At 46.7% G+C, this 16033-nt stretch overlaps 1 protein-coding gene across 3 annotated transcripts in view; it reads right to left on the bottom strand.

Annotated features, from left to right (window-relative positions):
* The window catches only part of LOC141153993 (uncharacterized), an 802172-nt gene that overhangs the window by 558601 nt on the left and 227538 nt on the right, over positions 1-16033 (bottom strand). For all 3 annotated transcript variants that reach the window (XM_073639352.1, XM_073639353.1, XM_073639351.1), the window contains one exon: positions 7936-8106. In XM_073639352.1, the coding sequence (XP_073495453.1) occupies positions 7936-8106 (171 nt within the window). The remainder of the gene's footprint in view (positions 1-7935; positions 8107-16033) is intronic.

The raw sequence follows: 16033 nt of genomic DNA on the forward strand, positions 1-16033 counted from the left end.
TACACGTCTCTTATACTTGCACGTCTCCATCCTGTACACGTCTCTTATACTCGCACGTCTCTGTCCTATACACGTCTCTTATACTCGCACGTCTCCGTCCTGTACACGTCTCTTATACTCGCACGTCTCCGTCCTGTACGAGTCTCTTATACTCGCACGTCTCCATCCTGTACACGTCTCTTATACTCGCACGTCTCCATCCTGTACACGTCTCTTATACTCGCACGTCTCCATCCTGTACACGTCTCTTATACTCGCACGTCTCCCTCCTGTACACGTCTCTTATACTCACACGTCTCCATCCTGTACACGTCTCTTATACCCGCACGTCTCCATCCTGTACACGTCTCTTATACTCACACGTCTCCATCCTGTACACGTCTCTTATACTCGCACGTCTCCATCCTGTACACGTCTCTTATACTCGCACGTCTCCATCCTGTACACGTCTCTTATACTCGCACGTCTCCATCCTGTACACATTTCTTATACTCGCACGTCTCCATCCTGTACACGTCTCTTGTACTCGCACGTCTCCATCCTGTACACGTCTCTTATACTCGCATGTCTCCGTCCTGTACACATTTCTTATACTCGCACGTCTCCTTCCTGTACATGTCTCTTATACTCGCACGTCTCCATCCTGTACACGTCTCTTATACTCGCACGTCTCCATCCTGTACACGTCTCTTATACTCGCACGTCTCCGTCCTGTACACGTCTCTTATACTCGCACGTCTCCGTCCTGTACACGTCTCTTATACTCGGACGTCTCCGTCCTGTACACGTCTCTTATACTCGCACGTCTCCATCCTGTACATGTCTCTTATATTCACATCTCTGTCCTGTACACGTCTCTTATACTCGCACGTCTCCATCCTGTACACGTCTCTTATACTCGCACGTCTCCATCCTGTACACGTCTCTTATACTCGCACGTCTCCATCCTGTACACGTCTCTTATACTCGCACATCTCTGTCCTGTACACGTCTCTTATACTCGCACGTCTCCATCCTGTACACGTCTCTTATACTCGCACGTCTCCATCCTGTACACGTCTCTTATACTCGCACGTCTCCATCCTGTACACGTCTCTTATACTCGCACGTCTCCATCCTGTACACGTCTCTTATACTCACATCTCTGTCCTGTACACGTCTCTTATACTCGCACGTCTCCATCCTGTACACGTCTCTTATACTCGCACGTCTCTGTACTGTACACGTCTCTTATACCCGCACGTCTCCATCCTGTACACGTCTCTTATACTCGCACGTCTCCATCCTGTACACGTCTCTTATACTCGCACGTCTCCATCCTGTACACGTCTCTTATACTCGCACGTCTCCGTCCTGTACACGTCTCTTATACTCACATCTCTGTCCTGTACACGTCTCTTATACTCACATATCTCTGCCCTGTACACTTCTCTTATACTCGCACGTCTCCGTCCTGTACGCGTCTCTTATACTCGCACGTCTCCTTCCTGTACACGTCTCTTATACTCGCACGTCTCCATCCTGTACACGTCTCTTATACTCGCACGTCTCCATCCTGTACACGTCTCTTAAACTCGCACGTCTTCATCCTGTACACGTCTCTTATACTCGCACGTCTCCATCCTGTACATGTCTCTTAAACTCGCACGTCTCCATCCTGTACACATCTCTTATACTCGCACGTCTCCATCCTGTACACGTCTCTTATACCTGCACGTCTCCATCCTGTACACGTCTCTTATACCTGCACGTCTCCGTCCTGTACACGTCTATTATACTCGCACGTCTCTGTCCTGTACACGTCTCTTATACTCGCATGTCTCCGTCCTGTACACATCTCTTATACTCGCACGTCTCCATCCTGTACATGTCTCTTATACTCGCATGTCTCTGTCCTGTACACATCTCTTATACTCGCATGTCTCCATCCTGTACACATCTCTTATACTCGCATGTCTCCATCCTGTACATGTCTCTTATACTCGCACGTCTCCGTTCTGTACACGTCTCTTATACTCACACGTCTCTGTCCTGTACACGTCTCTTATATTCCCACGTCTCCATCCTGTACGCGTCTCTTATACTCGCACGTCTCCATGCTGTACGCGTCTCTTATACTCGCACGTCTCCATTTTGTACACGTCTCTTATACTCGCACGTCTCCATCTTGTAAGCGTCTCTTATACTCGCACGTCTCCGTCCTGTACACGTTTCTTATACCCGCACGTCTCCATCCTGTACACGTCTTTTATACTCGCACGTCTCCGTCCTGTACACGTCTCTTATACCCGCACGTCTCTATCCTGTACACGTCTCTTATACTCGCACGTCTCCATCCTGTACACGTCTCTTATACTCGCACGTCTCCATCCTCTACATGTCTCTTATACTCGCACGTCTCCATCCTGTACACGTCTCTTATACTCGCATGTCTCCGTCCTGTACACGTCTCTTATACTCGCACGTCTCCATCCTCTACACGTCTCTTATACTCGCACGTCTCCGTCCTGTACACGTCTCTTATACTCGCACGTCTCCATCCTCTACACGTCTCTTCTACTCACACGTCTCTGTCCTGTATACGTCTCTTATACCCTCACGTCTCCATCATGTACACGTCTTATACTCGCACGTCTCCGTCCTGTACACGTCTCTTATACTCGCACGTCTCCGTCCTGTACACGTCTCTTATACCCGCACGTCTCCATCCTGTACACGTCTTTTATACTCGCACGTTTCAGTCTTGTACACGTCTCTTATACCCGCACGTCTCCATCCTGTACACGTCTCTTACACTCGCACGTTTCTGTCTTGTACACTTCTGTTATACTCGTACGTCTCCGTCCTGTACACGTCTCTTATACCTGCACGTCTCTGTCCTGTACACGTCTCTTATACTCGCACGTCTCCATCCTGTACACGTCTCTTATACTTGCACGTCTCCATCCTGTACACGTCTCTTATACTTGCACGTCTCCTTCCTGTACACGTCTCTTATACTCGCACGTCTCTGTCCTATACACGTCTCTTATACTCGCACGTCTCCGTCCTGTACGAGTCTCTTATACTCGCACGTCTCCATCCTGTACACGTCTCTTATACTCGCACGTCTCCATCCTGTACACGTCTCTTATACTCGCACGTCTCCGTCCAATATACTCACCCCAGTTCTATGGTAATCCAAGGGTTTGAGCAATGTCCCACCAAATAACTTTATTTAGCTCCAAAAAGCTTTCATTGATGTACAAAAATGCTTAAAAAAACGCAGGTAAAAACTGAGCCAAAAACGCATGTAAAACTTGCATGTGTTTTTTCTGCCTGAGAGAGGCAAAAACACTCAGAAACTTTCTACTTCAAATTCGCATGATGCGCACATACCCTAGGTTGTTTTTTTGCCAGATTATAATAAACCTACAAAAGATTTGACGAGACAGCGTACCTGTGTCTACCTCCGTGTGCAGCTGAGTGAGCAATCTACCACAACGTCTCTTATACTCGCACGTCTCTGTCCTGTACACGTCTCTTATACCCGCACGTCTCCGTCCCGTACACATCTCATACTTGCACGTCTCCATCCTGTACACGTCTCTTATACTCGCACGTCTCCATCCTGTACACGTCTCTTATACTCGCACGTCTCCCTCCTGTACACGTCTCTTATACTCACACGTCTCCATCCTGTACACGTCTCTTATACCCGCACGTCTCCATCCTGTACATGTCTCTTATACTCACACGTCTCCATCCTGTACACGTCTCTTATACTCGCACGTCTCCATCCTGTACACGTCTCTTATACTCGCACGTCTCCATCCTGTACACGTCTCTTATACTCGCACGTCTCCATCCTGTACACATTTCTTATACTCGCACGTCTCCATCCTGTACACGTCTCTTGTACTCGCACGTCTCCATCCTGTACACGTCTCTTATACTCGCATGTCTCCGTCCTGTACACATTTCTTATACTCGCACGTCTCCTTCCTGTACACGTCTCTTATACTCGCACGTCTCCATCCTGTACACGTCTCTTATACTCGCACGTCTCCATCCTGTACACGTCTCTTATACTCGCACGTCTCCGTCCTGTACACGTCTCTTATACTCGCACGTCTCCGTCCTGTACACGTCTCTTATACTCGCACGTCTCCGTCCTGTACACGTCTCTTATACTCGCACGTCTCCATCCTGTACATGTCTCTTATACTCACATCTCTGTCCTGTACACGTCTCTTATACTCGCACGTCTCCATCCTGTACACGTCTCTTATACTCGCACGTCTCCATCCTGTACACGTCTCTTATACTCGCACGTCTCCATCCTGTACACGTCTCTTATACTCGCACATCTCCGTCCTGTACACGTCTCTTATACTCGCACGTCTCCATCCTGTACACGTCTCTTATACTCGCACGTCTCCATCCTGTACACGTCTCTTATACTCGCACGTCTCCATCCTGTACACGTCTCTTATACTCGCACGTCTCCATCCTGTACACGTCTCTTATACTCACATCTCTGTCCTGTACACGTCTCTTATACTCGCACGTCTCCATCCTGTACACGTCTCTTATACTCGCACGTCTCCATCCTGTACACGTCTCTTATACTCGCACGTCTCTGTACTGTACACGTCTCTTATACTCGCACGTCTCCGTCCTGTACACGTCTCTTATACTCACATCTCTTTCCTGTACACGTCTCTTATACTCGCACGTCTCCGTCCTGTACGCGTCTCTTATACTCGCACGTCTCCTTCCTGTACACGTCTCTTATACTCGCACGTCTCCGTCCTGTACACGTCTCTTATACTCGCACGTCTCCATCCTGTACATGTCTCTTATACTCGCACGTCTCTGTCCTGTACACGTCTCTTATACTCGCACGTCTCCGTCCTGTACACGTCTCTTATACTCACATATCTCTGTCCTGTACACATCTCTTATACTCGCACGTCTCTGTCCTGTACACATCTCTTATACTCACATCTCTGTCCTGTACACGTCTCTTATACTCACATATCTCTGTCCTGTACACGTCTCTTATACTCGCACGTCTCCGTCCTGTACGCGTCTCTTATACCCACATCTCTGTCCTGTACACGTCTCTTATACTCACACGTCTCCGTCCTGTACACGTCTCTTATACTCACATATCTCTGTCCTGTACACATCTCTTATACTCGCACGTCTCTGTCCTGTACACGTCTCTTATACTCGCACGTCTCCGTCCTGTACACGTCTCTTATACTCGCACGTCTCCATCCTGTACACGTCTCTTATACTCGCATGTCTCCATCCTGTACACGTCTCTTATACTCGCACGTCTCCATCCTGTACACGTCTCTTATACTCGCACGTCTCCGTCCTGTACATGTCCCTTATACTCGCACGTCTCCATCCTGTACACGTCTCTTATACTCGCACGTCTCCCTCCTGTACATGTCTCTTATACTCGCACGTCTCCGTCCTGTACACATCTCTTAAACTCGCACGTCTCCATCCTGTACACATTTCTTATACTCGCACATCTCCATCCTGTACACGTCTCTTATACTCACATATCTCTGTCCTGTACACGTCTCTTATACTCGCACGTCTCCGTCCTGTACACGTCTCTTATACTCGCACGACTCCATCCTGTACACGTCTCTTATACCCGCACGTCTCCATCCTGTACACGTCTCTTATACTCGCACGTCTCCATCCTGTACACGTCTTATACTCGCACGTCTCCGTCCTGTACACATCTCTTAAACTCGCACGTCTCCATCCTGTACACATTTCTTATACTCGCACATCTCCATCCTGTACACGTCTCTTATACTCACATATCTCTGTCCTGTACACGTCTCTTATACTCGCACGTCTCCGTCCTGTACACGTCTCTTATACTCGCACGTCTCCGTCCTGTACACGTCTCTTATACTCGCACGACTCCATCCTGTACACGTCTCTTATACCCGCACGTCTCCATCCTGTACACGTCTCTTATACTCGCACGTCTCCATCCTGTACACGTCTTATACTCGCACGTCTCTGTCCTGTACACGTCTCTTATACTCGCACGTCTCCGTCCTGTACACATCTCTTAAACTCGCACGTCTCCATCCTGTACACGTCTCTTATACTCACACGTCTCCGTCCTGTACACGTCTCTTATACTCGCACGTCTCCATCCTGTACACGTCTTATACTCGCACGTCTCTGTCCTGTACACGTCTCTTATACTCGCACGTCTCCGTCCTGTACACATCTCTTAAACTCGCACGTCTCCATCCTGTACACGTCTCTTATACTCGCACGTCTCCGTCCTGTACACGTCTCTTATACTCGCACGTCTCCATCCTGTACACATCTCTTATACTCGCACGTCTCCATCCTGTACACTTCTCTTATACTCGCACGTCTCCATCCTGTACACGTCTCTTATACTCGCACGTCTCCATCCTGTACACGTCTCTTATACTCGCACGTCTCCGTCCTGTACACGTCTCTTATACTCGCACGTCTCCATCCTGTACACATCTCTTATACTCGCACGTCTCCATCCTGTACACTTCTCTTATACTCGCACGTCTCCATCCTGTACACTTCTCTTATACTCGCACGTCTCCATCCTGTACACGTCTCTTATACTCGCACGTCTCCATCCTGTACGCGTCTCTTATACTCGCACGTCTCCATCCTGTACATGTCTCTTAAACTCGCACGTCTCCCTCCTGTACACATCTCTTATACTCGCACTTCTCCGTCCTGTACACGTCTATTATGCTCGCATGTCTCTGTCCTGTACACATCTCTTATACTCGCATGTCTCCGTCCTGTACACATCTCTTATACTCGCACGTCTCCATCCTGTACATGTCTCTTATACTCGCACGTCTCCGTTCTGTACACGTCTCTTATACTCACATGTCTCTGTCCTGTACACGTCTCTTATATTCCCACGTCTCCATCCTGTACACGTCTCTTATACTCGCACGTCTCCATCCTGTACGCGTCTCTTATACTCGCACGTCTCCATGCTGTACGCGTCTCTTATACTCGCACGTCTCCATTTTGTACACGTCTCTTATACTCGCACGTCTCCATCTTGTACACGTCTCTTACACTCGCACGTTTCTGTCTTGTACACTTCTGTTATACTCGTACGTCTCCATCCTGTACACGTCTCTTATACTCACACGTCTCCGTCCTGTACACGTCTCTTATACCTGCACGTCTCTGTCCTGTACACGTCTCTTATACTCGCACGTCTCCATCCTGTACACGTCTCTTATACTTGCACATCTCCATCCTGTACACGTCTCTTATACTTGCACGTCTCCATTCTGTACACGTCTCTTATACTCGCACGTCTCCATCCTGTACACGTCTCTTATACTCGCACGTCTCCATCCTGTATGCGTCTCTTATACTCGCACGTCTCCATCCTGTACACGTCTCTTATACTTGCACATCTCCATCCTGTACACGTCTCTTATACTTGCACGTCTCCATTCTGTACACGTCTCTTATACTCGCACGTCTCCATCCTGTACACGTCTCTTATACTCGCACGTCTCCGTCCTGTACACGTCTCTTATACCCGCACGTCTCCGTCCTGTACATGTCTCTTATACTCGCACGTCTCCATCTTGTACACGTCTCTTATACTCGCACGTCTCCATCCTGTACACGTCTCTTATACTCGCACGTCTCCATCCTGTACACGTCTCTTATACTCGCACGTCTCCATCCTGTACACGTCTCTTATACCCGCACGTCTCCGTCCTGTACACGTCTCTTATACTCGCACGTCTCCATCTTGTACACGTCTCTTATACTCGCACGTCTCCATCCTGTACACGTCTCTTATACTCGCACGTCTCCATCCTGTACACGTCTCTTATACTCGCACGTCTCCATCCTGTACACTTCTCTTATACTCACAGTAATTCCTCTATCCTGCATTCTGGACTGGACAGAGCCTCCATCAATTGTTTGAAATGATCACCGAACAGACGGTTATTAGACAGGACAAGTTTCTTCAGGTACCGGTTATTCCTTATTCCAGATGCCAGCTGGATGCAGGCAGTGTCTTGTAGATCATTATTAACCAATCTATAAGAATAAGAAGATGAGATGTTGGTGAAGTGTCCAGTGTTAGTATAAAATCTGTAAATTGTAAAGGTGGAGAGAAAATGTCCCCAACTGTTAGTAAAATCCATAAATGTCATCACTGGAAGTCGCCTCTTGTGTGGGGTGGATGTCAGGAATGACGACAGCTGTATGATGTGTCAATCTAGTTTGCACTTAATGGGACGATCATTTTTGTTGCAACAAGACAATGCATCCCAACTCATCTCCAGGCTACGTAAGGGCTAGGTGACCAATAATAAGAAGGATAGATCCTGTGCCAGATGACATGGCCTCCACAATCACCCAACCTCAACCTAAGTGTGATGGTTTCGGAAGGGGTTGGACGCAGAGGAGCTGACAAGTGCTCGGCCTCTCTGGGAATGCTTTCATGAATGTTGAAAGCCATTCCAGGTGACATCTGATGGAGCTACTTGATAGAAACCAAGGGGGTATAAAGCTGTCATCATAGTAAAGTGTGTGTGCGTGGGGGGAAGGTACTCTGAGGAATCTAAGGTTTATCACATATTCTGATATGTTTCAGAGATGTTTCCATACATATTCCTTTGTGGTCCACCAGTCTCTTACATAAAAACTTCAACCATTACATGGATCCCACCACTATGTTCTAGCCGACTATATCCTTTATGAGATGCTAAATGTTACCATTAATAATGCTGCACTGGAAATACCACCTGGTTACCTAAAGGAAATCTGACAGCAGGATTTTGCTATGTAATTTGTGAGCAGCATGATATGGGGGCAGAGACCCTGATTTCCGTGTTGGGTCACTTGCTGATCTGCTTTCTGTCACTTTGATACACTCCGTGTTTTCTCTACTGCAGATCTAGCAGAGCTCGGAATGCTGAGTCCTCTATAACTCCTTGCACACCACTAACAGCTTTCTGTGTACACTGTATATTGGCAGAAAGCAGCTAATCAATGCTGGAGGCATGGTTGGACTAGGAGGCATGAGACACCTTGTCCTCAAGTGATAATCTCCTACTAATAAAACACTGATTTTATTGAAACAGCAACACACAGCCCAGTAAATGACAAATTGTTGGAACCAAGCTCTCAGCCCCTACATCATGCTGCTCTCAGATTACACAGAAAAATCTGCTGACAGATTCCCTTTAAGTTATATTATTGCTGGGCAAATGTCATAATAAAAGCTTTTTGTGTGTCATATTGTGACATGTAGAGTAGTGCTGTTGCTTTAAAAGAATTCAGCATCTTTTAGAAGTAACACTAGCACATGAGACAGGAAGTGTTGTGCTCCAGAAGAATCCAGCAACTGGAGGGGTTAACACAGTCACAGGAGAAGGGGAGTGTTTTGGCAGAGCCCCGGAGGGATTGTGGGGAAGTTGTTTACTGTCTGGCTGGAGCCGAAGAGAAAGGTGGTGTGTGTTTCCATATCTCACAGAAGCACCCCTGTAAGTGAAAATAATTCAAGTCAGGAGTGAAGCTAAGCACAGGTCAGGTAGAGTTCCTGAACTAGCAGTGCAGAGTATTATCAGGCAGAAAGATAAGGACTGGAAGAAATGGTGTCACAGGAATCATCTCCCTCAGCAAACCCTCCCCCATCCTCCATCTCACTGTGCTGTAAAGAATGCTGTGTTCATTAATGTGCCTTTGCATTAGAACTGTTCTGTCCTGTACTACTGGGAAGACTGTGAACTGCTGTGCTGCTAAGGAAACTGTACTGTTTGTCACTGGAGCCTGTTGCTCATAAGACTTAACTTGTACTGGCTGTGCGGCTTCTTAGTAAATGCTACTGTTCTACCGTTTATGAGGACTCTTGTCAAGTGTGTCTGGTCAGCAAGTGAAACAACCTACGTGTCTGTGCCTGAGGGTCAATACCCCTGTGTGCCTGAGAGAAGCTGCAGCACATGGTCTATGGTCGCCCTGAGTAATGGTTCCCCCAGGATTCCAAAGAATTCATGTAACCTGTCTCGCCCCTATCTGAACCTAGCAGCGTGTGTGTAACATTGGTGGCCCATACGAGGAATCCTGAGCGGGAATTAGCTTGTAGAGGGAGAAGAGGAAAAGTGTCTGTAAAAACACAGCAGCACAGCACCTCAACTCAACTCTGCTACACCAGTTAAAGGGGTCCAGCCCTAAAGAAAAACTCACTAGCTGCAATGGATGTGGATATACAAGTGGACAGAATTAGTGAGCTGCTTCTTCAGTTAACCTGTGAAGAGTTGAGAACAGTAGCAGAGCATATAAAGATGTTAGTAGAACAGATTTCCAAAGCACACAACCGCAGACAACTGTTAGCTGCCATTAATGCAAAAATAGATGAGCTGAGGGAGAAAGAAGCTGAAGACATCATGGAGACGTTCCTCCAGGAACTAACACAGATTCTAACCAGGTTGAAGTTGGAGGATGGAGGGGTGGCACCAATTACCAAAAGTGTTAATCTCCGTCCACAGTGGGTTCCAAATCAGAAGATACCCGGTTTGTGAAGCATGCCGTTTATCAAATCAGACTGTGTGTATCCACTTTCTAAATGTGGTGAGGAAGAACCTCATGCCAAGGAATGCCAATGGTCACGGTCAGTTGGGTTAAAAGACAGGAGGTTACCAGTGCAGGGTGAATGGTAACCGTGACACGGAGGAGGCCCCAGAAGCAAATCCAGATCTCACCAAACCCCAGAACGGCACATGAGGTTAAACAGCTGAGTCAGTACTAACCCCAAGTGTGTTCCCGTCTACAACAGCTGCAAGGGAGACAGGGGCATCAGTTACTTAATGCCCAGTGCGGAGGTCAAACAATGTACTCCTGGGAGGAGGATTCCTCAGTCAGTAAAGATAGCCTCATAAGCCTAATTGGTGAAAGGTGCTTTATACAGTGCCAGCTAGATGGATTCCTAGTAAAAGCACTGTGGGACACAGGAGCCCAAGCGAGCCTTTTAAATGAAGAATGGAGAAGGCGCTACCTGCCACACACTTTCCTTCGGTCACTAAAAGAACTCTTGGGATCAGTGGAACTCCACGGCAAAGCCGTCAACCAGGCTGAAATCCCTTTCATAGGCTGGGTAGAAGTGACTTTCCAACTCAGGGCCACGAAGAAGAGCAACACTATCGAGCTTTTGGTACCTTTTCTCGTGACCAGTGATCAGAACGTGGCATAGGATCCTATCCTGGGATATAATGCAATCTGTGAGGTCATCACAAAACACAAGACAGGGGCGTTGGTGGTGGATGCAATCGCCACATCGCTCGCCATACCCAATGCCATGGCGGAAAACGTGATTCATAGAGTAAAGAAAGCACAGAATACAATGGACCTAAAAGAAGTCAAGGTAGGCTTTCCCAACCATCATCCCTGCAAACCAAATGATGGGGGTGAGGTGTGGAGTCCGGGTAGAACCGGGAAGAAAATTCCAGAAAAGTCTGTTCATGCCAAAAGACTCCTCAGAACTTCCGGAAGGTCTAGTTCAAGGGTGATAATCAAATCGCTGCACTCCCTTTTAGGGTGCTCAAGTAGGGGCCGAATCCTTAATATTATGGAAATAACCTTGGCACTCAAAAGTTCTCTGATAGTGAAAATTTATTGCAGTCTGTAATACACTCAATAACAAAACGTTTCGGTCATTCAGACCTTCTTCAGTTGACTGCAGAAAATGCTAAATAATGTAAGTAACAATTTACAGAAAATACAAAATTACAAAAAAATACAAAAAACAAAAGAGCTGATATACATGGTAAATAAATGATATGGGGTAGATAATAGGGGTAATAGGGGAAGGGAAAAGGAAACACATAAGGGATGTCACAATGGGAAAGAAGCCACTCTATCTCTATATGTGGGTCTAGGGAACAAACCTACCCGTGTATTGTCTGTAGGTAAGTAGAGGAGAAATGATACACCGACGGGGTCCAAACCGGGATAAGACGGCATGTAGGGTAAGTATAGAGCCAAACGGCAAGATAGTAAAGTGGGTCCCAATCAAAACATTACCTGCTATAGTGCGCATGTGAGGTGAGGCATCACAACGCGGCATCCACCGCTCGTTGTTGTGATCACCTGTGTGAAAGAGGGTCCCTAAATAGGGGGAGCAATGATTGTTATGCCAATCACCGCGCGTGCTTTAGATACCCAACCGCGCATGACCGGAAGTGACGTGCTGACGTCACCGGAAGTGATGTCTGCGGGACCCGTGTGCGTTCCAGGTTGGGTAAGCTTGCGCTCCAGGACATAGGAAGTAGATGCGCAAGCCCTAAGACTAAGAGAGATGCTCTGTGGAAGTGCTTAGTAGACTAATCAGGTATTGGAGGAGGAATGGGGAAGGACCATAGGAGTGGGAGATTCTGTAATAAAAGAGACATGAGTCAAATAGAGATACATATATGTTATGGAATACAACATCCAGAGCAATGTAACTACATATAAACCACAGTATGCCCAAGAATATATCGTAGACATGCCAGATAGTAAATTATAGATAACACATGGTGGATAGATATGGTATATCAAAGCAAGTTATTCGGGTGGGAGGTATTCAGATGAAAGACAACAAATCGTAATCCCTATTGAGTCCTTTGGGAGAGAGGGAGTCCAACTCGTGGATCCAGAACGCCTCCCTCTGTTTAAGGAGGCGAACTCGGTCACCACCACGACGTTGTGGTGGGATCTGCTCCAGGACCTGAAATTTTAATTGGGAGATGTTGTGGCCCAAAGTGACAAAATGTTGGGGAATGGGCAAAAATAGGTTTTTACACCTTATTGTGGACTTATGCTTTGATATCCTATCTCTGATGGGCTGTGTGGTTTCCCCTATATATAGGAGTCCGCAGGGGCACTTGATAAGATAAATTATAAATGAACTTTCACAGGTGAAGTAACCTTTGATGCTATACTTCCTGCCCGTGTGTGGGTGATGTACTAAACTGCCTTTCATGACATTGTTGCACTGCCTACATTTGAGGCACGGGAAGGTTACCATTTTAGGGTTCTGGAGAAAACGTTGGGTGGACCTAGGTTTGTTGGTACCAATGTCCGCCCGAATGAGCGAATCTCTGAGATTCGAGGCTCGTTTAAAGCAAGGCATAAAAGGTTTCTGAAAGCTAGTAATGGATGGGTAGCCAGTGCGCAAAATATTCCAATGTTTCTGAATGGTTTTATGTAGTGTATAGGCAAAAGGGTGGAATGTATGAATAAATGGAATACGGTCGGAGTTGTCTGGACGTGTCCCTGAGGGAGTATTTTGAAAGGACTGTAGGGATGATGGGGGATATCCCCTTTCCATGAATTTAGAGCTCATTTCTTGTAGTCTGTGTTGACGGGTGGTGGGGTTAGACACAATATTCTTGACTCTCCTAAATTGTGACTTAGGTATGGATTTTTTTATGTGAGTCGGGTGGTTGCTCGTGTAGTGTAGCAAACCATTCCGGTCTGTTGGCTTAGAGTACAGGTCCGTAGTAAGAAAGCCATTGTCATCCTTAATGACTAGTGTATCCAGAAAACTTATCTGATGTTGGTCGTAAGTAATCGTGAAACCCAGATCTGGCCATGCAGAATTGAGATAAGCAAAAAACGTTTCCAGGGTAATCAAGGGGCCATTCCAGATACAAAAAATGTCATCAATAAACCTCTTCCAAACAACTGAGTGAGATTGGAAGAGGGGGTGAGCATACACAATAAGGCTCTCAAAGGCTGCCATGTAGCAATTAGCGTAAGGTGGCGCCACATTCGAGCCCATTGCGGTGCCTTTGATCTGTAAAAAGTATCTGTCCTGAAACAGGAAATTATTTTTACTGAGTACCAGGGTTAAAAGGTCCACGACTAATTCGATGATCTGTGGGTCCGTCTGAAACTCCGTCAAGAGGGTCCTGACTGTATGAATGCCTCGGTCGTGTGGAATCGAGGTATAGAGATTTTTTTCATCAAATGATACTAGAAAAGAAGAGGTAGGAACTTGTTTAAGGTCTGTCAAAATTTTGAGGAACGAGCCTGTATCCAGTAAGAAGGATGGACTCTTTTGTGTTAGGGGTGTGATAATCTTTTCTACAAAGATAGAGAGAGGAGAGAACAATGAATCTGTTGAGGCTACAATTGGGCGTCCAGGGGGTTCAGCAAGACTCTTATGTTTTTTTGCTTCCGTAAATCCCGAGGAGTGGACCACTCTGAAGGCTAAAATTCAGTCTAACATTGATCAACATAAGAGAGACACTGAGTCCAGGAAGAGAAATAAATTCCAAAGAGACGCTGAAGACTACGAGTAAAAAAAAGTGTACCGTTGGCAGGAGAGATACCAGTCGGGCGGAAATCCTCACAGATTTACCCGCTCATCCACGGACGTATCCTCCTCTGGCTCAGAACCAGAAAGGAGGGATAGCTTTATAAATTCTTCTCGTTTTTTAGGCCAACAAAGGAGATACCCACCAAGAAGAAAACGAGGAGGGGCGGGCAACACCGGAGACAGTGTGAAATTCACAAGAGTGACCCGGTCCCAGACGCGTCCTGCTTGGTGGTAAATATCTCTTCTAAGACTCTCAGTATGGCTCAATTATCTGTCTTACAGAAGGGTCTCTCCTTTTGTCCAACAACAAGGTATAACACCTTCAAGTTGGACATGGATCTGCAGCGCTTCTATCGCTCCCTCAGGTTGAAGGTCCACTTTGACCAGATCCTTCCCCCTCCTAGTAACGCACCACATCTCTCCGCAACCAATGTCGATGTAGCAATCACTGTTAAGAGTTTGGGTCTCTATAACAAAAGCACATATAGGCCCCCCCAGGGTTCACATGCCCTAGAAACTTTTGACGGCTTTGTCAATACGGCCTTTAGAGAGCTCCGTTCTAAGGTGGACAGGGGGAAACTTAACTACGAACCCAACTTGTCCCCTTTAGACCAACAAGCCCTTACGAGCCTTAGGGAGGATCCTGATCCGATTATTAAACTGGCGGATAAAGGAGGCGCCATAGTCATCATGGACAGGGTTAAATATATCAGAGAGGTCGACCGTCAGCTCAGTGATACCACCACATACCACCAGCTATCCAGGACCCCACTTCCCAATTTAGCAACCTGATACGAAGCACAATAGATCGCCACATTAGAGCAGGTACAATCGATGCCAAAACTGGCGAATACCTCATTAAGATGCACCCCATCACTCCTGTATTTTACGTCCTGCCTAAAATACATAAGAGTCTTACTGAACCCCCTGGATGCCCAATTGTAGCCTCAACAGATTTGTTGTTCTCTCCTCTCTCTATCTTTGTAGAAAAGATTATCACACCCCTAACACAAAAGAGTCTGTCCTTCTTACTGGATACAGGCTCCTTCCTCAAAATTTTGACAGACCTTAAACAAGTTCCTACCTCTGCTTTTCTAGTATCATTTGATGTAAAAAATCTCTATAACTCGATTCCACACGACCGAGGCATTCATGCAGTCAGGACCCTCTTGATGGAGTCTCAGACGGACCCACAGATCATCGAATTAGTCGTGGACCTTTTAACCCTGGTACTCAGTAAAAATGATTTCCTGTTTCAGGACAGATACTTTTTACAGATCAAAGGCACCGCAATGGGCTCGAATGTGGCGCCAACTTACGCTAATTGCTACATGGCAGCCTTTGAGAGCCTTATTGTGTATACTCACCCCCTCTTCCAATCTCACTCAGTTGTTTGGAAGAGGTTCATTGATGACATTTTTTGTATCTGGAATGGCCCCTTGATTACCCTGGAAACGTTTTTTGCTTATCTCAATTCTGCATGGCCAGATCTGGGTTTCACGATTACTTACGACCAACATCAGATAAGTTTTCTGGATACACTAGTCATTAAGGATGACAATGGCTTTCTTACTACGGACCTGTACTCTAAGCCAACAGACCGGAATGGTTTGCTACACCAGCACACTACACCAGCAACCACCCGACTCACATAAAAAAATC

The sequence above is a fragment of the Phyllobates terribilis genome, unplaced genomic scaffold, assembly GCF_046119375.1.
Source record: "Phyllobates terribilis strain yellow unplaced genomic scaffold, ASM4611937v1 Scaffold_7__3_contigs__length_470593459, whole genome shotgun sequence".
In the NCBI taxonomy this organism is placed as follows: Eukaryota; Metazoa; Chordata; class Amphibia; order Anura; family Dendrobatidae; genus Phyllobates; species Phyllobates terribilis.